At 41.1% G+C, this 24857-nt stretch overlaps 1 protein-coding gene across 6 annotated transcripts in view; it reads left to right on the forward strand.

The window, feature by feature from the left end:
• The window catches only part of LOC143123479 (uncharacterized), a 201504-nt gene that overhangs the window by 110946 nt on the left and 65701 nt on the right, over window positions 1-24857 (forward strand). For 5 of the 6 annotated variants that reach the window (XM_076284929.1, XM_076284928.1, XM_076284930.1 and 2 more), the window contains exons 18-24: window positions 10261-10382; window positions 10477-10937; window positions 12239-12411; window positions 12571-12820; window positions 16631-16775; window positions 16865-16898; window positions 17125-17227. In XM_076284929.1, coding sequence (XP_076141044.1) covers window positions 10261-10382; window positions 10477-10937; window positions 12239-12411; window positions 12571-12820; window positions 16631-16775; window positions 16865-16898; window positions 17125-17227 — 1288 coding nt within the window. The remainder of the gene's footprint in view (window positions 1-10260; window positions 10383-10476; window positions 10938-12238; window positions 12412-12570; window positions 12821-16630; window positions 16776-16864; window positions 16899-17124; window positions 17228-24857) is intronic. The other variant, XM_076284931.1, reaches the window with a different exon arrangement.

A 24857-nucleotide genomic window follows, 5' to 3' on the forward strand; every position in this document is an offset into this window, starting at 1 on the left:
GGGGAGCAGGGGATGGTACGCTTAAGTATTCTTGTGTTCTTGAATTTCCCCTTGGGGAGCAATAAAGTATCTATCTATCTATCTCTCTCTCTATCTATCTATCTATATCTGTCTATCTATCTAGTACTATGGACATCTTGTTGGAAACCATACTCCAAAAGTCTCTCACACCAGGGCATTCCCTGACCATGTGAATGAAGTTTCCTGTAGTTCCTAAAGGACATAGCTGGCAGTTGGTAGATGGGTTTAATTTCATCAAAAATAATTTACGTAGAGTGCAGTAGAGTCTGTGTATAAAGTTATAATGAATCATCTGATAGTTGGGATTACGCGATGATACAGTGGGCATTGCTTTCAAATGGCCACTTCAGTCGCGCATTACGAGGCGTGAAGCTGCGTGAAGCTTTAGTACCACTTTCAGCCACTGTGCATTGCTCTGCCACTGTACATCGCTCTGCCTGCCGCCCCTTCTGTTGCCATTTAAGGCACGAGCGCATCTGTGAGGCCAAGCCTCACCAAGTAGCCCGTTTGTTTACAACTAACATTACATTTAATTAAACTGCTTATAGGCTATGCCGAAATAGTTTCAACATTTTAAATATCAGTGTCGGGTGAATTAGGAAATGTTCTCAAAGTAGCCTTATGGCTGAAAGCTGCTTGGGATCCCCCCGTCAAGCAATAACCATACAAAAAGTTAAAAACAGATGACATGATGCGCGTCACTGACATAATGCGCAAATAATATAGCCTAGATATTCCAATATATTCGAATACATGTGTTTATTTTAGAGGGGATATTCGAACGTCATTTTTGAGCAATTTTGACAGCCCTAGTCCACTGTAGGCTACGCCAATCATCTTTTAACACCTTCCACCTAACCCCGGTGAGTGGGGGTCGCTATAATGCGTGTGAAATAGCACCATTGAGTAGCCTATGCGAAATAGCCTTAAAATCGTTCCGGTGTTGTGTGCCTTCTTGTTTCACCACCTACTGGTTTCTTTGCACGTGCATGCGCTGCAACAGTTGTCAGACATTCACAAACAAGTTGTTTTAGGCGGTTTGAAGTCGCTTTTCATACGCCATGAGCGCTCGGCTACATTACAGCCACTCGGACTCTCTCCAGCCTGATTCCCTACTCTGAGCCAACTAATGTTACGCGATACAATTAACAATTGTAGGCTACCATCAATTAATAACGTAGGCAACACCCAGGTAACATGTTGTCCAGGCTATCTGAAACAAGTGGTTGCCCTTCATCTACAACAACTGGTTACCTTGGGCTGCTACGGTCGTCAGTGCACTGTGCACAGTAGGCCTATGCTACTCTTTGTGGTTGATCAACTAAAAATAAAAGATGTATTTGGTGATGACGTTATTGTAGGCCTAGCAGACCTAAATTCTGAGAAATTAAATGGTACGAGAAACGATCTACATTGCGCACCAGACCGCGATGTCTTCAAGGGTTGAATGAAGGGAGTTTGCAAAAATTAGCGTATTTTCAAGTCAATAAACATTCTTAATTTTCGAATGTCTTTGTCAGGGAACATCTGACTTTTCAAAACCATAGGCCTGGTAGTCGCTCAGACAAGGAGTTATAAGATAAAGGCAATACCATTTGTGTCACCTAATGCAGTTCAGTGAATTAGCAAGATGCTGTGGTCAAAATTAATCCAAGACAACTGGTGTGAGACTGCAGCTTTATTCACGATGCCGGGAGCATGTTACACACATGAAATGTTAAAGTAACAAGCCCACCCATCTGTGGGTGAAGCCAACTCTTATACCTTACCCCTCACCCATGGAAAATCACAAGTTGTCACCCTCCATTAATCGCTTAACCATCTGGTATTTTAACAGAGATAAGAAATGTTTACATCCCCACTTAACCATCTGGTGTTTTGACAAAGATAAGAAATGTTTATGACCCCGCATCCTGAGGGTTACCCACAATTAGCTGACACAAAGGTTAAGTTAACTAAACATTCTAACATAGGAGTTTCAGAAAACACAAGGGTCAGAGTAAGGAAATGAAAATTAGATTTCACTACATGTATATAAGGTATACTAAACATTCAATAAGAAAAATAAAAATTATCCCACAATGGCATCAGAAGCCAACAATCATAAAGCACCTGTGCGCGCGCGCTCTCTCTCCCCTGCGCATGAAGCTGTCTGCGTGTTGTAGGCTAGATTTGCGTGAGTTCTTTCTATCTGCTTTACTTTTGTGAGTTGCGACCACCTAGGCTATGTTATAGACGTTCTATGAGGTACCAGTGTTTAGCTGTGTCACAAAACAATAAGCTTTGTCAGACTACTTTTAAAATGATATTCAGGGCTATATACATTTTAAACATTCGGGGCTGAAGACCCGACAAAGCCTTGCGTTAATTCTTCAGGTGGGAAGTGTCAGGAATTTTCATACGAGAGACGCTCTCATTGGTGGTTAGTATATGGAGTAGGGGATTGACAGCGACATAGCCAATCACATTATGAGATGCTGAATTTGAATTTGCGATGTTTGATTTTAAATTAATGTAAATTTAGCCGGGACTGTAAGCTGGCACACACGTGGGTGCTCGATGTTTTCCGTGGGTGCTCGAGCGACGGAGCACCCACGGTATCGACGCCTATGACAAGCGTATCTCGCAGTTGCATCCATTACAAACAAACATGCAATGTGAACGTCTGGGATTGGGGAGAGCACTAAATGCTCTACTGAATAAGCATGAAGTCGAGCCTTTAAATGAAAAGCACTCTTTAATAATCAAAAAAATAAACGCTAATGAAGTAAACTTGTGACCATCAAAAATCGTTTATCGCCTGTAATAGCAGGCCTATCCGTGATAGCAGGACGTAACAGGAAGGCATTTGGCTGAGCAACGTAGGTTAATATGCTCTATATTTTGTCCAACTGATGTCTGTCTATCATCGTTGCACTCGGAGAAAACCAGAATGTTTAATTTGTCCTGCGTTTCTTCTACGGCTGCAAACGGGATTCACTCACAGTTAACCAAATATTTCTTTATTAGGGCAGGGCAGGCATATTTCTGGCTATTAAATTATTTCTAAACCAGTCTGCTAAAGTCTGTAGTGAAGTCTGTGTAGGGTTTTCCAGGCTCCATTTCTTTTTACTAGACACCCTGCTCACTTGAGACATCTGCCGGTTGTTTGGGTTGTTGCAGCGTCGTTGCAGCGTCACTGGAAAAATACAAATTAAAGTTGCGTGATACCGCGTGATCCGCGAGGGAAGCTGGCCAAGTCGAAGCACTGCCCACTGTATAACTATCCTTGACCAGACTGTGGTCCAATTGATTGTATTAGGCAAGGCCGTAGTCATGATGTCAACATTGGGGGGGACCAAATCTGTGGTGGGGTCTGAGGGACCCCCAAACAGAATTTCAATACATTTTCTACCATGCAAAAATATTATTAAAAATCACAAACAAGTCGTTAGTTAGGTCAGTCAATTAGGTTATTCCAAACTTTTGACGGACATAGGCATGGCATGGCATGGCATGGATGGATGGATGGATGGATGGATTATGAACCCCTGGACACGGATGCCCCCCCCCCCCTCTGGTGAGTTTTGTGAAAAGAGAAGGGTGGAGAAGAAGCAACTTCACACAGTCTTGGGCTTCAAGGCCCCCTGAGCTCTTGGGCCCAGTAAGCCCATTCAGTAATCCATCCCTGGACCCGTGACTCCATTTGTGTTCAAAATGTATACTTTAAAAGAAATTACAAACTTGAGTATCTTATGATAACCTCTATATTACACAGAATGTGGTTCTTTGACTTATTACTTACACCTGAAGATTTTTTTAAACTAAGGCTTAGACTCATAGGTTAGGAGCCTAATAAGATTTTGTCTTTTAATTTAGATTTTATTATGCTGGCGGCTAATCACACGATTTTAACGTAGTTTGAAAGGGACAGGATTCAGGAATAGGCTACTAAGACAGGCCCTCTTCTGTCTGACTCACCTCATGTTACCCCTGTATGCATTATAGACTGGCTTCTGACAGAAATGACGTTTTGTGCCAACATGTATAAACACTAGGCCCACTACAGCCTTTAATTGGTGAATGGAGGTGCAAATTCCTTTCTTTGGTTATTGTCCGCGATTCACATGAACTGTAGGCTATCACATATTGTAAACGTTTTTTCCAACTTGTGTGCCGTCGCCACATTTGATCACGTTTTGCCTGCATGGATGCGCGATTGAGTGCGCATCTAGATGCAACAATCATTTCTAAGAGGCCTATAAACAGTAATTTCTGGCATTACTACTAGCATATGAAGGCATTATTTATGTTGAAAGACGTGAAAGAAATGACACAGGCTTGCACAAATTCATCATTTAAAATCAAACGTTTCACTTTCGCTATCATTGCGAGAATAGGCTACAATATGGAAAATGTTCCCTTTCAGTCTGATCGGCTCCAAACATGTATGGGATTTCCTTAGCCTGTGCTACACCTTTCCAAGAAGTTTTGTGAAAATTGTACCGGTAGCTTTTGCGATATTGTTGACAGCCCTACCTCACCGCAGTAGGGTGCAGTAAATGGAAGCTTTTGATAGCGCACGCCACTAACGAAAAACGGAAAATCACCAGGACAAACCACTCTGGAACAATAGGTCACTAATTTGTGCGTTATTTACGTTTGATTACATTTCAGATGCGTGTTGGTTTCCTGTAGGCCTAGTATAGCGCTTTATTCTTTCTTTATTTTTCAATGTCCGTATATTGGGGGGGACATTTTGGTCATATTTGAATATTGGGGGACACACGTCCCCCTCAATGTCTATGGTGACTACGGCCCTGGTATTAGGTGCAATTGAGAGATCATGGCTCCAGTGACTATCAACTTACAGGGGTTTTTCTGCACGTTTGGAGATGTATGTGTAAAGAGAGGAGACCAAGCCTTGGGTAGATAGACTACCACAAATTTTATGGATTGGATGAGGCTCCAAAGTTTCTCCCCAGGGGACTCCGTATGCCCGTAAGGCACTACGGAGTTGCAGGTAGAAGAAAAAAGAAGTACCAGTAAGTTGTAATGTAATTTCAGGTCTTGAAAAGATCTGAGTGCATTATCTGATATAATGTCGGAAAGGGTATTGATCCCTTTATCACTCCACTGATAGAAGTTAATCGGGTGACCACCCAAGCGAAGGGCATAATTATTAAATAAAGGAAGGTGAGGATGGAATTTTGAGTGATTGTCAGAGTGTGATTCCATGTTTCTCCATGTGGCAACAAGATATGAGATTAAAGAGCCAAACTTGGATTTACAGGTTTTAAGAAGGATTTTTGAGTAAATTAAATCCTGAAGCCTATGTGGTCTTACTAAATTTTCCTCTATAGAATGCCAAGCTACTTGTGCCCCCGGTTTTAACCAGGTATGAAGAGGTCGAAGAGTTGAGGACAAGAAATAAAACTGGAAGTTTGGAAACCCAAGACCTCCGGAGAGTTTATGCCTCTGCAAGATGGACATTTTCCCTTTCCAGACATACCTAAACTGTTGATGTGTTGAGAAGAAGTAGTTCAGCTGTAGAGTAGAGGTCTGCACTCCCGCGGTAGACCCACGGGACCCGCGGGTCCCGACACAAAAGAGTGCGGCGCGGGACAACTTTTGAAAGCTCTTTGCGGGAGCGGGCGGGATGAGAGAGGTGCGTTCGCGGGTGCGGGACATACCGATGATTCACTGCACTCCCGCAAATTAAATATGTGCGTAAAATTAAATATGGAAATGATTAAAGTAGTGTTCATAACCATAGTTCAGCTGGATGTTCTGTTAGGCAGCATTAAAAAACGGGGTTTAAGCATAAATTGCAGATAGCAGGCCTATATTGTCGTTTACGTGGGTTCAATTTGTTTCTGCTGCTCATTGTCAAAACTCGAAATCGAAAGCATGACAGAGGAAGAGGGCACCAGACTAGGCCTACTTCAGTTGTTAGCCTACATTCAGAACCAAGAAACTGACATCTGGAGTCTTTCTCAGGTGTGTGTGCTCCTTTTGTGAGACAGAAAGAAAAGCTAAATAGGCTATCCCTCCTGCATGCGGGCTTTAGCGGGCGGGAGCGGGACATCATGTTACAGATGTGGGCGGGAGCGGGACTAAAAATGACACATTAAAGCGGGAGTGGGCGGGGGCGGGACAGAATATTGCGGGAGCAATAGACCTCTACTGTAGAGCTATAGGCCATGGACGCTAACTGTATTAAATTCATTGTAGGAGCCACTTATGAGGATCTGTCAACTCCATGGAAGCTCCGTTGGGTGAATGGATGGGTGAAGATGGAAGCTGTAAGCTATGTGTGGGTCATGGCCCTCCTAAAGCTTGTTCTTTCTGGTTATAAAACAGGCCTGACCCGGTGTTGCTACGCCTGGAGACATAATCAGTTTTTAAAATCACTGGCGGCTTTGCTTGAGAACAAGAAAGTTTAGGTTAATTATTTGCCGGCGAATGACGGGACTGTAGAATTTGTTTTTGTAAGACGGACAGAAAATTGCCCATCGGGCAAATACAAACAATACAGATGGGGTAAAATTACGGATTGGGAACTCCTCGTGGATGTTAGAAAGCAATTGTGAGTTTCATAGTCTATTGTTGTGGCTGCTTTAAGACCAGAAGTGGAGGAAACCGCACTCTCTTGTGTGTTACTTTTAAAAGGATTTATTGCACCATGCCCTTGACTACAGACGCATTTCGGCGTCAAGCCGTCTTCAGTGAGTGAGTGAGTGCTTTAAGACCAGGCATGGTGACATACAGTGGGTACTAGCTAAAAACGGACACTTCATTCACGAAAAACGTGATTCACGCAGCTGCGTGAAATGTAAGTACAACTGCAGCCGCTTGGGGGAGCATAAGTCCGCTGTGGCATTCCGCGGTCGAACCGGATGGAGCATTCGACAGCGAGGGCTGTGATTGGCCGAGTTTTCAGTGTGTTGTTTATCGGTGTTTTTAGCAGCCCCTGCAACATGCTAGTCCACTGTAGCCTATAAGCTTTGTACATAATGTCATAGTTTTGGATTCAGTGGCAGGATTTCTTGATTTGTACAGTGCCTGTCTCTCAGTAATGTTTTAAAATGAGAGGTTCGTCAGCTGGCAGTAAGCTACTTTGTCGGCAGTCATGAGAAGTTCGCTTGCTAATAGAACGTACATATGCTGCCCAGAAACCTTGTGAATAGTTCTGATTGTTTTTTACTACACTAACGAGGTTGAAATATAGCCTTTGCCTACAGCATCTCCTTAACAGTAATGTTAACAAAATGACAGCATTCATATGACAAAAGGAAAACAAATTCGGTCACTAAAGGCTGTGCCACAGCAACCAGTGTACAGTCCTACCCAATAGGCCTACTCGAAGCAGCTAGTGTTGTCTGACGGTCGAGTGGGTTAATGCACGTATTTCCAGAACAGGTCTGCAACTTTCAGGCAGTCATGAGTTCGAATCCAGGCAGGAGTAATGATGCGACATTTTTCTTTAGAAATCTTTTTATTGAATCGAAGTTGTAGCCTACTACAGACAGTCGATGAGGTGTTCTGAAGTAGCCTAGGCTTAGGCTGGGTGTAGGCTACTTTGAAACTTCTGCGGGGTAACAGGAGCATTTGTTTTTAAAACATAACTGGCATCTTTCCATTCCAACCATTAGTAGGCCTAGGCCTATTTTTATCATTTCTTTTTTGCAAGGTGTTGCTCCTGGCAAGACTTGTTTATAAGACGTTTGGTGAATACTCCGTTTTTGGGACACGTTAAAAAAAATTTGAGCGCATACGGGGAAAACAACTTGTTGCCGTTTTGGGACATTAAGCTACGTTAAGCTTTTTCACGTTAAGGATTTTATCCTTTATTGGTGGTAGCCTATTTGTTGTTACATTAGCTTCAGAACGCACCACTTCAGAAAGCTGCACTGCTTGTGAAAGAAGGGGGTGGGGGAGGGGAGCTTGCAGCCAAGTGTCGGAAAAATGCATGCGAGCACAAACCGAGAGAACATTGAAGGAGTGGCCGATCCTGGAGCTCTGTACAAAAAAGTGAGCACAAATCTGGCACAAACCGACAAAACAGCGAAGGAATTGTCAATCCAATCCAATTGCCAATTGTTTTTTTGCCTTTTTTATTCATGCCCATTACAACTATAGACTATATTACTACGAGATGGCCTATTCACATTCTGCGTTCACTCCAGCGAGAGTAAAATAAATGTCTTAAAGGCTGTGTCATAGGCTATTTGCTACGATATTTAGGCTACCTTTGTTACAAGTCTGCCCATTCAAATTTTAACTTAGGCTATAGCCTACAACAGTCTAATTTTGCGTGTCAATTCAAAGACAATTTCCATTTTTGGATTAGACTAGCCAGTCTCTATGCTGTGGCAGGGCACACCCAATGAAAATAAATTAACGCAACACAACACAGACCCCGCTTCTCTCGCGTCAGTCACTGAAATTAATGCAACACAGAACCCGCTTCTCACGTCAGTCACTGACAGTAGGCTAGAATAGGCCTATATGCATCGGGAAAAACACTTAGAGGATAAGCGCAGCGCAGCAGCAGTTTGTGACGTTGTTTATTAGTGTAACCTCATGTATGAAAACTAGTATTGCCAGGCAATACTACTTTAAAAAGTAGCATTGCCGTGGCAATACTGGTGACTGCGGCCATGAGACAGTAGAATGTAGAATGTTCATTATTTCAATAAACACGTTTTCTCTGAAGCACTTTCCCGACTTCGTCTATTATATTATGGAGATAGGGTAGAAAACTGGATTTAACTAAACAAATGTAACTAAGTAAACTGATTGTTTACTCTACAGTAGGCTATGTTCTCCCTCTCAGGCTGTACAGTAGGCCTATTGAAAGTAGGCTAATGAGCTTAATAGACACATTGACGCTTCCAGCCTAATGACTTTCACACATGACTTGAATGATTTACAGTAGACTCATTAGCGCTCCACATGTAGAGACTGTGCAGAATACAATGTGTGAATGGTGTTCAATGATTTGCCAATGTAATAGTCTTCTGCTGGGTTGCATGTAGCCTACATGTTTTCAGCCTTTATTGGATAAATGACCATTTTTATTTCGAAAATATTTCTAAAACTTGAAAAACTCAGTGTCTAAAACTCAGTGACATTCAACCCTCTTGTTGCTTGCTTGGTGCTTTGATATCTTTTTCATTGTCGTTTGAACGTCGGCAAACAGGCATGTTGCGGTTGCAATTTAAGTGAAATATCCCAACACGTCCCACTCTGATATTTAGAGTTGTTTCGTTAAGATAAAATTCTTCTTTAAATTTTGGGTTCGGCAAAGGACATTTTTTGCCTTTTTTATTCATGCCCCATTAAGTAAGTAAGTTGCCATATGCCCTTTGGTGCGTAGTAGGCTACTGGGAAAGTTTTTCTCCAGGGCTCAATGTCAGTCAGCGTCAACAAAGTTAATCAAGCAGTTCAAAAGTAACTTTAGTACCAAATGAAAAAAAGATCTTCCTCAAAAACGTTAGGCTGTGTGAGTGGAGAAACCGATGGAGAGTGCGAAGTGAGGGAAAAAGTTGAGGACAGAAGATTTAAAAATAATGTTCACTGTGCTTTCTGTAGAAGCGTAGGCCATAAACATGTGTCTTATTCAATAGCACTATTATTGTATTTCTTCATTCAGAGCTAATGACAGTCAGTCAGCCTTTGCATAAAGAAATAGGCTATAGTCTATTATATCACAAATAAGTTTGCTTGTTGTACCAGTTAACAGAAATAGCTGTTTTCCTGAAACCTGACTCCTTTTTATCTGATGTCTGAAACCTGACTCTGATAACTTTTCATCTGAGAACTTTTCGTCTGGCTCCGCTTCTTCTGACAGCGGTTTTCCTGAGACCTGACTCCTTTTTATCTGATGTCTGATACCTGACTCTGACTCCGCTTTTCCTGAGACCTGACTCCTTTTCATTTGATGTCTGAGACATGACTGTGTAATTCCGTAAACTTGACAGTGGTTTTCCTGAGACCTGATGCCCTTTCATCTGATGTCTGACACCTGAGTCTGACAGCTGAGGATGTCCTAAAATGTACACTATACAGTCGGCATATTACCTTCCTTTGTATTCCTGTAGCTTTAAATCAATGGGCGCGTTCAACTTCATGCAACATTGCACAGATCTGGCTGAACATAATAAAATGTTTGTATTTATTCTTGCAATTGCAGCTGACAACTGTTGTATGCTTTCCATAAAGTATAGAATTATATTGTGCAGATTTTTCTTCCAGAAATTGCAACTCAGGAACAGCTCACTAGTACACATACAGACCATGGAAGAACAGTTTCTTCAGAGCCTGACATGGACAGGAGTGTCCATGGAGCCTCATTTTCTGGCAGAAATTCAAGACCGGTATATGAATTAGTAAATCAAGATAAACATTTTTTTTTTAAATGCCAGGATACTTTTTGTAATCTATACTAACAATTACTTATTTTTACAACAGGTAGTTGAAGTCTCAACAGATGTGTCTCAGCTGGCAGAAACTAACTGCGAGGAGCCGATATTCATCATTTCCCTAACTGAAATATCACCGTCCTTCATAGAAACACTTCCCCCTGACACTGACCCCCCCCTCTCCCACACTGAGCTACTCCTCTGTAATCCAGAACCTCTCCAATCTCTCACAGAAACTCTCCCCTCTGATACAAAGTCACTTCCATGTGTCACCGACACGCTTCCCTCGAATGCAGAATGTCTGCCATCTTTTTCAGAAATGTGCTCGACTTCCCATGAGCCCCCCACATCTCTCACAGAGCCCCATAACTTGGTCACAGACATTTTCCCTTCACTGAAAGAGACTCCTCCTCCCATTACAGATAATCCTCCCACTGTTATAGGGCCTCTGTGTTCTATCACAAAGCCCAATCCAATGACCGGACAATTGAACACAAGACTAGTGCAAGGGTGAGCAATTCACTGCATGAATGCAATTTTATATATTTCTCTGCTCCTTTGCTTCTGTCAGTGTATTCTGCTCATGTCACTTTCTCAGTTGCTTTGTCTCTCAAATAGGGCTGGGACAACGCGTCGACGTAATCGATGACGTCGACGAAAAAAATATGTCGACGCAAAATATACGCGTCGATTTGTCAAGCATAAAGTGTGCCGCTAAATATTTTTAATTTTACACCTTCAGTGTTCCCATACGTTGACTTATCTGTGGCTGGGCGGCACGAAATCAAAATCGGCCACCACACATTGATGTTCTATGTTGTACTATTTAAATTAAAGATAAGATAAAATCCTTTCATTGAGCTGTACTGCGCTTTTTACGCACACAGCCTTTCCTTGCCCCGCCCGCTCTCTCTCGTAACGAGCTTAAGGATTGCTGTTGCCACATAGAAGCATTGCATAGAACACGGCGGGCTAAATTGCTATAAAATCCGCTTAGCATCGTGACCATGCTGCGCAAATTTGTTCAAAACTGCTGCATTAAAGTTAAGTCTGCTAAGGTCTTATCACAACATAGTACATTGAGGAGACTCAACAGTTAAGTTATGCAATCCAGCAGTATCTCAAAGCTAATGTTAGAATACTGTTTGGATGTCAAGTTTAGCATGCTTACTTACAGTTGCTTGTCAATTTCGTTACTCATACAGGGCTCATTTTATTGACTCTGACACTGAATGTTTGCAAAATCCCGATGTAAATGGAAAAGTGTTTTCCAAGAGTCAAAAGTGCTTGTCCCAAGGAGAAGTAGGCTACGAATTGATGAATTGCATCCACACATCAGCAGCCTTTTAACTGTGTTAATGTTACAATTGCAAGGATTCCATCACGAACGTCTTAAAGTGACAGGCACTCAATTAGACATATACACTACTGAACTTTATTGAATGCTACCTCTGACTAAGAATGCATGACTTTGCACTTGTATAGTCTTTTATTTTGGAATTTTAAGAGCAATAAACATATATTGCAATGTTAAGGAATTCATGTTTTTTCATTCAGATATGTAAATCAACATGTATGAGTTGCTATTAGTCAATTAATGGGGAGATAATCGATAATCAAATCGAAATCGAATCGGACTGAAAAAATGAATCGTTAGATTAATCGATGCATCGAAAAAATAATCGCTAGATTAATCGTTTAAAGAATAATCGTTTATCCCAGCCCTACTCTCAAACAGTCCCTCTCAATACCTATGTCATGCCATGTGGCAACTGTTTCTGTGTTATGTTAATTTTGTCTTTGTCTACTAGTAATGGAGATATCATTGAGACTGATAGAAGAGCAGTGCCACATCTGATGGTCACTGATGCTCTGGTACCTGTGCCAAAGGAAGAGGAAGGAGACGAGAATAAGCAACTTGTGTGTGATATAGACATCTCCTCATCACCAAATCTCATTCTAGAGACTTCAGCCATCCAACCTGGTAAACTGCAGACTTTGATTTTTGCCTTCAAGCTAATAGTTTGTTTCATAAAGATGTATCAACTGAAGTTGAGGGCATGGTAGATTGGGCAGGAATTGTCATCCTGTTGTATTGTCAAGTTTCCTGCACTGTGTTAAAGTTTGATTTTCTGTGTTCTAGGCACAACACAAGTGCGATCAAGTCTTCCTTCAAGACAGGTTTCAGCTAAGTATATCCAAGCAAAGACCCCCCCTGTTTCTCAAATCTGCAGAACTGATCAGTCAAGCTGTACACCTTCATCTTATGTGAACTTACCAGAAAGTAGAGTCAAAGACATTCAGAAGGAGCCTAAGGGAGTCACAGGCTCTGATTTGGAAGAAATTGTGTCTTTCTATGACACTACTCCTGAAATGCCTATTGCTATTAATAGGTAAGTGTGTCTGTTATTTAAAAAAAACAAAAAACTAATACAACTTCATTGACAGATTTTGTGTGATCATAGTAGATGTTTTTTCATGGCTAATCGTATATAATATATAGGATCAATATTCATTCATACAGTGGTTTCTCAATGGCCGAGTTACACAAAACAGTGGAGGGGTGCTGGGACCCCTGGATAGGTATCGCACTGATTTTCATCTGAAGTGATGGATTTTTTAACATTCCCATGGTTTTGCGGTGGAGAGGAGTTATGCAAGAGATGTGGGAGCATAACATTAATTTAAGTTGAACTTAAATCTTACCTTGGTGGTGTTTTCGGTGTTCATCTTTGACCATGTCTACATGCATAAAATTAACAGTAAACAGTTAATTAGGTGTAAACTGAATATATTAGTCGGTAACACTTTATAATGAAGTGTGTTAATAATTACATTAGTACACAGGATTAGATGTTATAATCCCTTGTGCCAAAATCCTAACCCTAGCAGAAGCCCCTACCCAAATTAACTAAAAAAACACGCTAACCTCCAATCTGCCAACCAATGGTCACAAACACAAGACAAGTGGCCCATCTAACAGTAATATACAGTATGCAGCATGTCATTGGGGTTATCAAGTGGGCACCCTCATTCACAGATGTTTCGTTAAATTAGGCCCACGACACCTTACCACGAAGGCTTAACAGTGAAACCAGCGTCCTGGAGACACTCCCCTCCATGCTGCCACCATATTATCACATTGAAATATCCAATATCTAAGATACTCTTAACCAGCCTTGGCATGGTCTAGGTTGGTTAGGTTGGTCCGTCCCGTTGATGTGGACTGAACCATAACCCTAAAAACCCTAACCAACCACCATCAACCTAGGCACAGTCTGTCACAAACACAAAACAAATGAGCCAGTTAGCTTACCTTACCCCAGGAAGTGTAACTTCTTACCCACAACCATTCACTTCTGCTGCCAAGGACATGTTACTAACCACCTGCCTTAGACTTCATCCACAAATGCCCAATTCAGACAGCAAGCCAATAGCAGATCTGGCACAAACCCTTGTGCGCCGATTTTAATAGGCCTTAATCGCACTGGGCTGTCTCCTCTGGTATTTCAGTATATGTCGTTCTCTTCAGCTCAATGGCCTCTTCCACTCTGTCTTCCCAAGGAACAGTAAGTTCAATTAAATAAACTATCTTCTCTGAATCCGACCACAGAAGTAAATCGGGTCTTAACCCATTTCCGCCTAAAAAGCCTGCTAAAAACGCCTATAGAATCCTATGGCATTCTAGACTAAATAACCTTATTTCCTGAGGGTTTTCTGAAAAAATACTAAGAATTGTCAACGTCTACTAAAACCTTAATATCTAAGCCTCTGTAGCACCTAGAAACATGAAATAAAAAGCATTGTAAAGGTAAGAATCACAGGTTTATTCCACCATGCTCCATTAGCACTACCATACCAACACATTTTTTGAAACATTCTCAAAATCATTATAATTCATCAAAATCATTATAAATATATTATATAAAATACAATAATTACAAATTTTAAACATGTCAACATTGAACAAGGCATCTTGTTATGAGGGAGAGGTGGGGAGGGGTGGGGAAAGTCCTGAGATGGAACAGGGAACAGTCTCAGACAGACACACTGACTGACTAACTAAATAACTAACTGCTTAACTAACTAACACACATACACACACAGACAGACAGACAGACACACACACACACACACACACACACAGTGTCATTTATGCCGACCAACGTGGTGCATGAAGCACTCGCGGTGAAGAGCAATGTTGCACTGCTTGCACCCCATCAGAGTTGACCCTGGACGAACGTTGGTGCCGCTGTGCTTCAAAGAACACTCTCTGCAGGTCTTCCTCTTGTTATTGATCTGCACCAGATCATGTTGAGCTGAAGCTCCTGTTGGGCTGGTGGGGAGCACACAGGGAGCACTTCTCACCGTCACTGGGATGATCAGCTCCTGGATTAGATCCTCTAGCCAGTCCTTGTAGCCGCCTGTCCTGTACGTCCACTCGGGTCCTCCAGCAGACTTGGCAGCGACAAAGGCGTTGTAGCCCGCCACAGTAACAAAGTAGAAGAAGAGCCTCCTCCACCTCCTTGATTCCCCACTTTACCGGCTTCATAGGGAGGTACTGCCGGAAGGCCAGGCGTCCCTTGTATTTGACCATCGACTCATCCACGCTCACAAAGCCATTGACCTCGTACAGCGCCTTAAATCTAACCAGGAGGAGATCCATGAACCGCCGGATCTTCCAAAGCATGTCAGATTTATCCAAGGCAGAGTCCAAGTTATCTTGTAGGTGGAGATATCTGAAAATACATTTGATAAAGAATTTAACATTTATTTCCATCATTTTATTTATTTACATGTATTATGTTATTTATAGTGTTTATATTTATTGTTATTTATTGTATTACTATTTATTATGTTATTTATTCATTATGTCATAAATGTATTACTATTTATTATGCTATGCATTAATTCCGCCAGTATTGTATTTATAATTAACATAATTGTATTTATTATTATCATTATCAACCATCATCACCATTAGTAATTGCTGTAGCACCACTATCATTACTGGCCATTCCGTTTTCTAAGAGAAGAGAACGAAACTCGGAAGGGAGCACAAGAAAACAAATAAACATAATAATTACCTCCAGATCATGTCAAAACGGTCCCTTGACATTGCCTTGGGAACGTTGGTTTGATATAACCATTTAGTCTGCCTCCAGTAGTCTCGGCGTGTTGGCAGCTTTAGGATGCCAAAAGCGAGACACAGCCCGAGAAATGTTTTCATCTCCGTTTTTGAGACTGGTGTCCACTTTGAGTTCGTGGGGGTCTGTCCTCGCGCCTGTTCCGCATAGCGATTAGTTTCGGTCACCAACGTATCCCACAATTCATCCGTAAATATCATCGAGAAGACATCCAGGGGGCTAGCATCTACGGGGATCGGTTGCTTCACCCCGGGTGTGCGAGTGAATTGTTTCTTAGTCCGAGGCTCGTAATTCTCGGTTCTCCAGTCAACCTGGAATCCCCGAAAGTCATCATCCCCCTCTTCGTCGGTGTCCCACAGATCCCACTCCTGTGCCCTATCTAGAGGATCATCCGGCACAAAATCATCCTCGTCCTCCCTCTCATGATCAGGTACCTCACAATCTACTTCAATATCACTGCCCTCGCTGTCAAAATCCATTACTACTAACTACTCTAATTGTACTACAGTAGGCCTAGCTACTCGCTAATTGTCACTAGCCAGCCGGTCACTAAAAACATAAACAAAACCGCACGTGTATGTCTGATTGATTGACGTGATTTTCAGCAAACCACAGCACATTTTGGTGGTACGTGGTCTTTAACAAATCAACAAGACCCACCTCATGTGTATTTGAACCAATGACAGTGAGTTAAATGCCGCACTTGTCATGAAAGCGAAGAGGCAAAAATAATGCTGCGCTACGCAGCAACCAGCGGGAGATGCAATGTTGCGCTATGCAGCAACCAGCGGGAGATACAATGTTGCGTCGTGCTGCATCCGGCGCCAATGGGTTAATCTAGTATTCACTATATGTGGAGGTACCGCCATCTTCTGGCCAAGATCAACCTTCATTTCCCAGCCTGCTCCATTTTCCAACTGGCCGGTTTTACACCTGACCTTCGCTTTCTGTTTTGTTTGAACATCAACAGAAGTGATGTTCCCCGCTATCGCTGATACAACCTTTAACTGGCAGTAATACTCCCATAATCCATAGCACCCTGTTTTGGTTTTGCAGCAGTGACAAACTTCAGACAGCTACAGCAGTGGTGTCTCACTTGCTCATTCCCAATGCTTTGGTGGCTGTGTCAGAAGGACAAGAGGGAGGAGAGCAGAAAGAAGACTTAGAAGATTTTTCAAACAAAGAGGATACAACTTCTCAAGTAAAAAACTGCCATTGGTGCAAGTCTACATTACTACACATTACTTCACAACACATTACTTACCATTTTATGTATTTTTCCTCCTCTAGTGTCTCAGTCCAGTTAACGCTGATGGCAAAGCAGGTGAGAGATTTCTATCTCAGTTAATGTCTTATTGATTCATAAACCGCATGAAGACCTAAGTAGTCTTGTTGATTCTTCTATGATTACAGAAGTTAAGGGAGTCAGGGTATGATCATAATTTCACTCTGAGGAGTTTACTGAAAACATCAGTCTGACAGCAAACTGCTTATAAGACCAAGGTTCTGCAACCAATGTTTCTATGTATACTGTATATTTGTCTTGTCAGTGTCTTCTGCAGGCCTCTGCTCTTTTGCAAGTCATCACAATGATTCTAAGGACAACAATATGCAGGAACCTTCTTCAGTGGATCCCAAAGGCCCCATCATAAGGTTTGGGGAGGAGTCTTTTGGCTTCCATCATAACTCTCATTGGCCATCTATTTCTCCTGTGATCAGTTGTGGAATTTTTTTGTGGAGTTGATGTGTTGATTCTGTTCTGTTGTGTGTCTATAGTAAGCTCTTTATACAGTCATATCAAGTGTTTGGGCTGTAACACAACTTTTGTCATTTTGCCTCTGAACACCACCACAGTGGATCCGAAATGAGTGTAGTCTTTAATTCAAGTTAAATAAAATGACCGGATTAACCATTAAAAAACAACAGCCATCTTTATACATTATCACCCTTTTTTCAGGATCAAAAGCAATTGCACAATTGGCAAGCAGTTGACTGTCAATTGTGGTCTGTTTCCTCATTATAATACGATAAATCAAGCAAATAAAAGGTTTGTAGTTCACTCTAAGCATTTGAATTTGCATTGGGTTGCTGTTCATTGGAACTAATAAATATACAGTCCAAAGAAGGGTTTATGAAAGTGAAGGAGACCATGATTAGGCTGGAAATAAAATCTAAATAACAGGAACTTTAGGAATGGCCAAATCAACAATTTCTTCTTAAAAGGAAGGAAAGCACACCAAAAGGTCTGGAAGACCACGGAAGACCACTAAGGTGAATGATGGCATAATTTTCTCCTTGGAAAACCGATTCACAACATCTACAATCCCTGGAATAAGTTATGGAATCACCACTCTTTTAGGATGTTCATTCAGCGGTTTCATTTTTTTAGAAAAAAGACAAATCACAGATGAACATTCTGGCATCGTGAAACATAGCTCAAAAATATATAATTAAAGGCAATTTATTTTTCAAATCATGTAGAGGAACAAATATGGAATTACTCAATCCTGATGGAAATATTATACTTTATACTTTTATTATACTAGTAACTTTGGCTTTTATGACATCTTGAATTATCTGAGGCATAAACTTTACTAATTTAGAACAGTATTCTTCATCAATCAGGTTTCCTCTTTATCGAATAGCAGAAAACAAGTCCTCGGACAATGATGATATGGGGTTGCATATCAGGGAGTTTTTGTGATAAGGAAGTCTTTTTCCAGGATGATAATATAAGGAGGTGTAAGTACTTTCCTCTACATGAACTGAAAAATAAATTGCCTTTAATTACTAAATTCTTTGAGCTGTTAAGTCAGAATTTCCATCTGTTAAATAAAAAAATAGTTTTGAGGCATATCTGCAATATTCCTTCTAAAAAATAAAACATGTCAAGGAGACTGTTTAGGACAGTGTGTTTTCAACCATTGGGCTGGGGCCCATTAGTGGGCCGCATAACGCAATCTAGTCGGCGAGGAAATGTTTTCAAGTTGATATTTTTTTTCAAAATATGCAACAACATTTTTAGTAGAGAACAATATTAATCTAATCTATAATGGAAATCAGATGTTTTAGTATAACCATGTCAAACTTACACTGCCGTACAAAGGCAAAAGGCCGTAACTTCATCTTTGGTCGAAAATGAGTTATTGGGCCCTAGCATGACATTCTAAAGTGCATCGTCACTCGTCAAAAGTCTATTCAAATTTAGTAGGATGTCCAGTTCACATTGGGAGGGGTTTCGTTATCAAAAGTGGAGCGCATGGCGCAACAAGGTGTTCCTAGGTTTTTTAATCAGTCATATGGGTGTCACATCTGTCATTCCCTTTAACGGCGCAAAGCGCGATATGTCAAATAAATGCATCGGTATTTTGGCATTCAACGGCGCATTTGAAGGAGGCTGCTTGCGAGACCGTATGGAATAGTCATTCTTAAACCATGCTTTACTAAAACCTAGCATAGCCTTCACGCATTTGCACTCGTCTATTATTTGAACTCATTGGCAAAGTGAAACTAACTTCACCAAGGAGTCAGTCAACGACAAGACAGTTCTATGCAGTTACTTTCACTATCGACTGACAATGGGTTACCACCGAAAACATAGTCTGGAAAAAGCAACAATTACCCTAATGTTGCTCAAATGACTGAATAAAACAACATTTATCCTGCAGAGGAGTTGCTTATATCTCGTGACACTGCATCTTCAGCTGTGCTCCATACGTGTCTCTCGCCTCTCCCCTAATCACTTTTAACCGTCGTTACCAATTTGCAAATGATGGTGAATAACTACTCATCATGAGATGTACAGTATTTCGTAATATCTTTATTCTAATTATGTTTCCCATTGTGATCATGCAATTTGTAATGCTTTGCATGGACGTGCGCTGGTGTGCGTTCATGAATGATAGAAGGATGGTGCGTGCACCTGCCAATATGACTGTTGACATGCGCTCTTAAAATAGCATATGAACAACTCGCCATTGACTTCTGACTAGGTTTAGGTGGTGTATGATAGCGATTTTTAGACAACGCGCCAGGCCCCTCCCTAGGTTGTTAATTGCCACACCCCTGGGCGCGATGTTTAAAAAATAAACGTGCAAAATACCGAATTCAACTTTGCGCGGGTGAAAATCGAACTTTGCGTCATGCGCAGGTGCCCAAAATACAGCCCATTGTCCTCTTTGGGATATTGAAGACCTCCTTTATGATGTGGAGAATTTTTTTTCAAAAAATGAAGGGGTTATTTTAACAGTAACTCGCAAAAGCCTAAGAGAAACCAAGGCAGAAGGCCAGAACTCCCGAGTTACGGTTCTTTCCTTTTGTTTTAGGACGCTGAAGTTGAGGTTTAGTACTCTGCCTTTTTTTAGCCATGTGCTAAAGGTAAGTTAAAGGTGCTCTAAGCGATGCTTGGTAATGTCACTTCTGTTGACTTTCAAACAAAACAGAGCGCTCGCTCGCTACTTCCTCCCCCTCCCTCCCGTGCTGCTACCGTGCAATTGAAACTCTCCTAAACACGCATCTTGTCTGTGATTTGCTGGAACAGTTTATGTTTTTATGGGCTAGGTTTGCCCAGGTTGTTTTTGTTGCCATTTTTGGAGCCTGGGCTGTCCACGGAGATCGCATTTTTTTACAGTGTTTTCAGAACACAGACAGCTAGCAGTTGGTTAGGTGATGTTTAAAGTAAGTGACATAAAATGTTTTAGCCTAAAAAACATGTGGCATCGCTTAGAGCACCTTTAACCCTTAGAACCCGATTGACGCAAAGTGCGTCAAAAAACACACCCTTTCTTCTCTGTTACATTGCTCCGGAACGGTTCATCGCAGCGAGATGAAACCTTTATTGCACGACAGAGCAGAAGTGGGGCTTTCCAACGAGACTACACACTTGTCTGTACGATCAAGTATGAAAATTAAAAAAATCATGAAATTAAATCAAATTGCATCATATTTACAGTCTATACTTCTCTGCGTTCACCTGCACACACATTACTCTAGTTTGAATTACTAGCGAACCCGTGATCGCATCGATATGGCAAGCATATCAGATGAAAGAGGGGGCACAGGGCTATCCATTGGTACCATGTTTATCGATCCTTCTGGCTTATAAAACCAGACGAAGTGACTGCAAAATAATAACGTCATGTACACAAACCAACGCTGCACACTCATTACTCTCGTTTGAATTACTCGCGGACCCGCGCCACGCATGACACCAAAATAATAACTTCATATAGCTGGACTTACCCCACGTTTGTGTCTGTTCTTGTGGCAAAGCATGTTTATAATCCAATGCTATCATGTGTTTCTCTATGGCAAAGCATGTTCATATTCCGGTTTTGAGATCCTAGCAAATTCCTGCATGGCATCCAATTCAAGGCTCACATTGCATCCCAATTTGTTCAACAAATAAACACCTTTTTTGCCTTTACTTTGTTCATGGCAATGCAGTAAAGAGTTGAGAATTATTATGACTGCATACACACAGGCACGCAGGCTAACACGCAACCTCGGGTCAAGTCACGTCAGATCAGTTCGTGTCACAGATATGGAGCGCAGAAAGGTCATTTTTCATCACTAAATAAAAAATGGCATTTATTTCCGTAAATCACACAGCAAATATTTCTGTAAATTGCTCAGCCCCAGAGTATCCATCCAACATGGCAATTATATTGCCTGATTCAGGACAGTCTGCCCTACACACACATGAAATGCATGTAGAGCTGTGAGCTTGCAGTGGTGAGATACATGTCGAAATATAAGAATTTTTATAATACACTTTTTATATTTTAATTCTTTAAAAATCAAAATAAAATCAATGCTAGTATTAAAACATTAAATGATCTGAATAACCTAAACTCTCCTGAAAAAAACAATATATAATATATGTGTGTGGCACTTACAATGACCAGAATAAATCCTTATGAATAAAGGTAGTGAAAATGCCCTAAAAACACCTTAGGGTTCTAAGGGTTAAGGTACTCTGCCTTTGTTTAGCCACGCATCAAAAGGAAGTTACTGTAGCCTACTGCTTAATTTGCTAGCTAGGCTACTTAGCAACAAATACCAAACTGCTCTGTACAGTCCCTCAAGGATTTTGCGAGGATTTTTTTAGATTGTTACGACTTAAAATGTCTGATTTCTCGACAACTTTTCTAAAAAATTGTGATGAAAGTTGCGGTGTTTTGTTCAAGGAATGACATGCTGGTGCATAAAGATAATCTTAATAGCCTAGCCTAACTTAAGAGCCTAAACTCAACAACGTACTCCGTAACAAACGGTCCATTAGAGCATGTCTTGTAGCCTAGGATATCTTAATTCACAACCCGTAATACAAGGCTACATGTCAACTGAAAGAAAAAAATGTTTCTCATAGGCTAGCTCTCGCCTGCAAATGACAGTCACTGACTGAAAACTAGGCTGCGCAAGCTTGTTGGAGCCACAACGACACACATCCATACACCAGCAGCAGGAATCATAAGCGGAGGGAGCGGGGGGGCAGGGGGGGGCGGTCGCTCCGGGCCCACGACTGCAAAGGGGGCCCACTTTTGGCCAAATCTATCTTGATTAATTGTTATATTTACCGATGCTTATTTGTACCGATTGCTGGGGGAAAATAATAATGAAAAATCTTAGGCCTACTAAAGATGCCACTGGTCCGTAGAATGCGCTCACAATGGGAGTTCGTCTGTCATGCTGCAAATTAAATAGCCCGCACTCTCCCTCTCGCTACACTGTTGCGTTTTAAAAGCAAAACTGATGCCACAACCGGTCTGAGTTTGCCGAAGTAGCCTATGCTACAGGCTGCATTTATTACAGACAATCAGCGACATAGCATGTAGGTCTAGTCTACACTGTGCCTATTTAGAGACAGGAGCATAGGTCTAAGCTTGCCGCGACAACAGGGATGAATGGTAAGCGCACCATCTACAGTACCCCTCCGCGTGCAACAAAACATTGAAAGGCTTAAAAATATATGTCCGTTTCCCGGTTTCGGTCGTGCATTGGTCACCTAAAAAGTAGCCTAGTACAAAATCCATATGCAATATACAACAACGCCTAATAACGACCTATTCATTTGGACAACTTTATACGGCCCTATAAAGGGTAAAGCTACTTTAGTTTTGTTCTAGTTTACCGTTGTGTATGGCTTTAAACAGCGTTCACGCTTTAACATCAGTAAACATTATTCAGTATAATCCAGATGTAATGCTAACGTTTTGACAAGCATTTTGCCTACCTTGTTCATCTGAAATAACTCCTCTAGTTTTGCTGCCTCCATCCTTTGCTACCTCCACCCTTTCATTGTTTCCAAAAAACGTTTTATATCCATGATAGCCTTGAAGTCTTGAGTTAGTGAATTAGCTTAACATTGTGTGTTGATAACAGGCAACCATAGCAAAAGAAAGCAACAAGTAGCCTAGCCCACATCTTCTGTAATTGCTGCGTGCGTTTGTTAGGCTATTATTCCATCTCCTGCTCAAACAAAAGGTGCGTAGCCTACATTAAAGTTTATTTTGACAACGTGTTTACAAATTTTAAAGAAAATTGTAAATAGCCTATTGTCGAGCAGTTAATGTGATACTGCACAGTTGTGAAGCAGTTGGGAAGTTATGGTGGGCTAATCTTGTATTAACACACACAGGGGAAATTCTCTCTCTTTGAGTTGCCTGATGGTACGCACAGTGCATACGGCCATAGGCCTACACCTGCAGGCGCGCCTGATCACTACAGTTTGCATCGTCGCAGGCCTAAGCTGCCCCGATGCACAGATTAAATGGTAGGCTAGGTCATCAGGACAAAAAAAAAATGCCTCACCCTCTAATAAGCACAATATGGAGTGGACTAAATAAAAACATGATGTTGGGAATGGGATAAACACCGACAGTATAGGGGCCCACTAAAGATCATCGCACCCCCTATAGTGAACCATTAGCTCCGCCCCTGGCAGGAATGTAGTAATTTAGAGCCTACCTTTTGTTGAACCCTGTTTAAAATCCATACCAAACAACCGACGAGCAAATCCATTAAATCCGCCACGAGTCAAAACTCCCAGGTTGTTACAGGCTGTCAGTTCTATCCATGCTATCCTAAAGATTAGTGTAGCTGTGGGTTAGTGGGGAAATTAAAGCTAGTCGCAAAGCAGGAGAACTTTGTTTTATCATCATCTGCATTTGGTTATAAGTTTCCATTCTATCCAGGAAAATGTATCAATACAGTGTTTATTCATCATCAAAATGTATTCCTGATTTCATGATAATATTGCAAATATTGCAAGTAGGCTAACATATGTAAAGTATGTTTTCACCAAAACTTTACAGCAGACTGGCTTTCAACAGATGCTAGCTACAATGGGATGATTCTGAAATATTTTTGCTGTTCTAGGCTACTGGTTATCTAAATAAACAAGCCAATGAGTAAATTAGTGCCTCATATCCAAACAGAAAAATATGTTTTATATATATTAAAACATCAAAACACTTCTGACATCTGTCAGACAGAGTGTGTGAATCAATGCGGCACTGTGTGGTACTAGTATGAGTTAGTACAGTGTCTTGTGTAATCCCGCTGGATTTTCTTGTAAAATTTGATTTTTTTGCATATGTTGCTAGTATAGAGTCTAAGGAACAATATTTTTTTTGTCTTCAAATTTTCACGGTCCATTTTCACACTTAGATGACATCATCATTTATATAATGCATAATTAAGACTGGGACTACTATCACTTGGGGGTCAAATGTGAGAAAACACTAGTATAGAGGGTATTTTGCCTAATTTTGGGGTGCTGATTCTGAATATCATATTTACTTAGCTGATTTTTTAGTTTTAAACCTGCTAATTAGCATTTGCGGCATAAAACTGGCCTCCATAGGCAACATAGAACGGGTGAATAGGGTAAAAAATTTAACTCCTTGATATTCTTATGAAACTTTACTAGTTGATTATTTATGTAGAGACAATATTTTTTTGCATTACAAGTTTTCTGAAAATATATGTTTATGGATGTAATTTAACAATATCTCATTAATTATGCACTAATTTGCTACATTTCAATTACAAAAAAAACTGACATCTTAATATTGGATAGTTAACATTGAATGTAGTCAGGTTCAAGTTTGCCTTCAGAACTTTTTCTGGATTCAGAGCCTTAAAAATCGGCTTGTTCAAGCGCCAGTCCTAGGTTATGCCGATTTCAGTCGTCCCTTTATCTTAGAGACGGATGCAAGCCATGCAGGATTGGGGGCAGTTCTGTGACAGGAGAAGGATGGGTTACGGCGACCAATAGCCT

Source organism: Alosa pseudoharengus, unplaced genomic scaffold, assembly GCF_046254945.1.
Source record: "Alosa pseudoharengus isolate Yale_2024_CS ecotype anadromous, Long Island Sound unplaced genomic scaffold, YU_APseudo_1.1 YU_APseudo_1.1_scf_14, whole genome shotgun sequence".
NCBI classification, from domain to species: Eukaryota; Metazoa; Chordata; class Actinopteri; order Clupeiformes; family Clupeidae; genus Alosa; species Alosa pseudoharengus.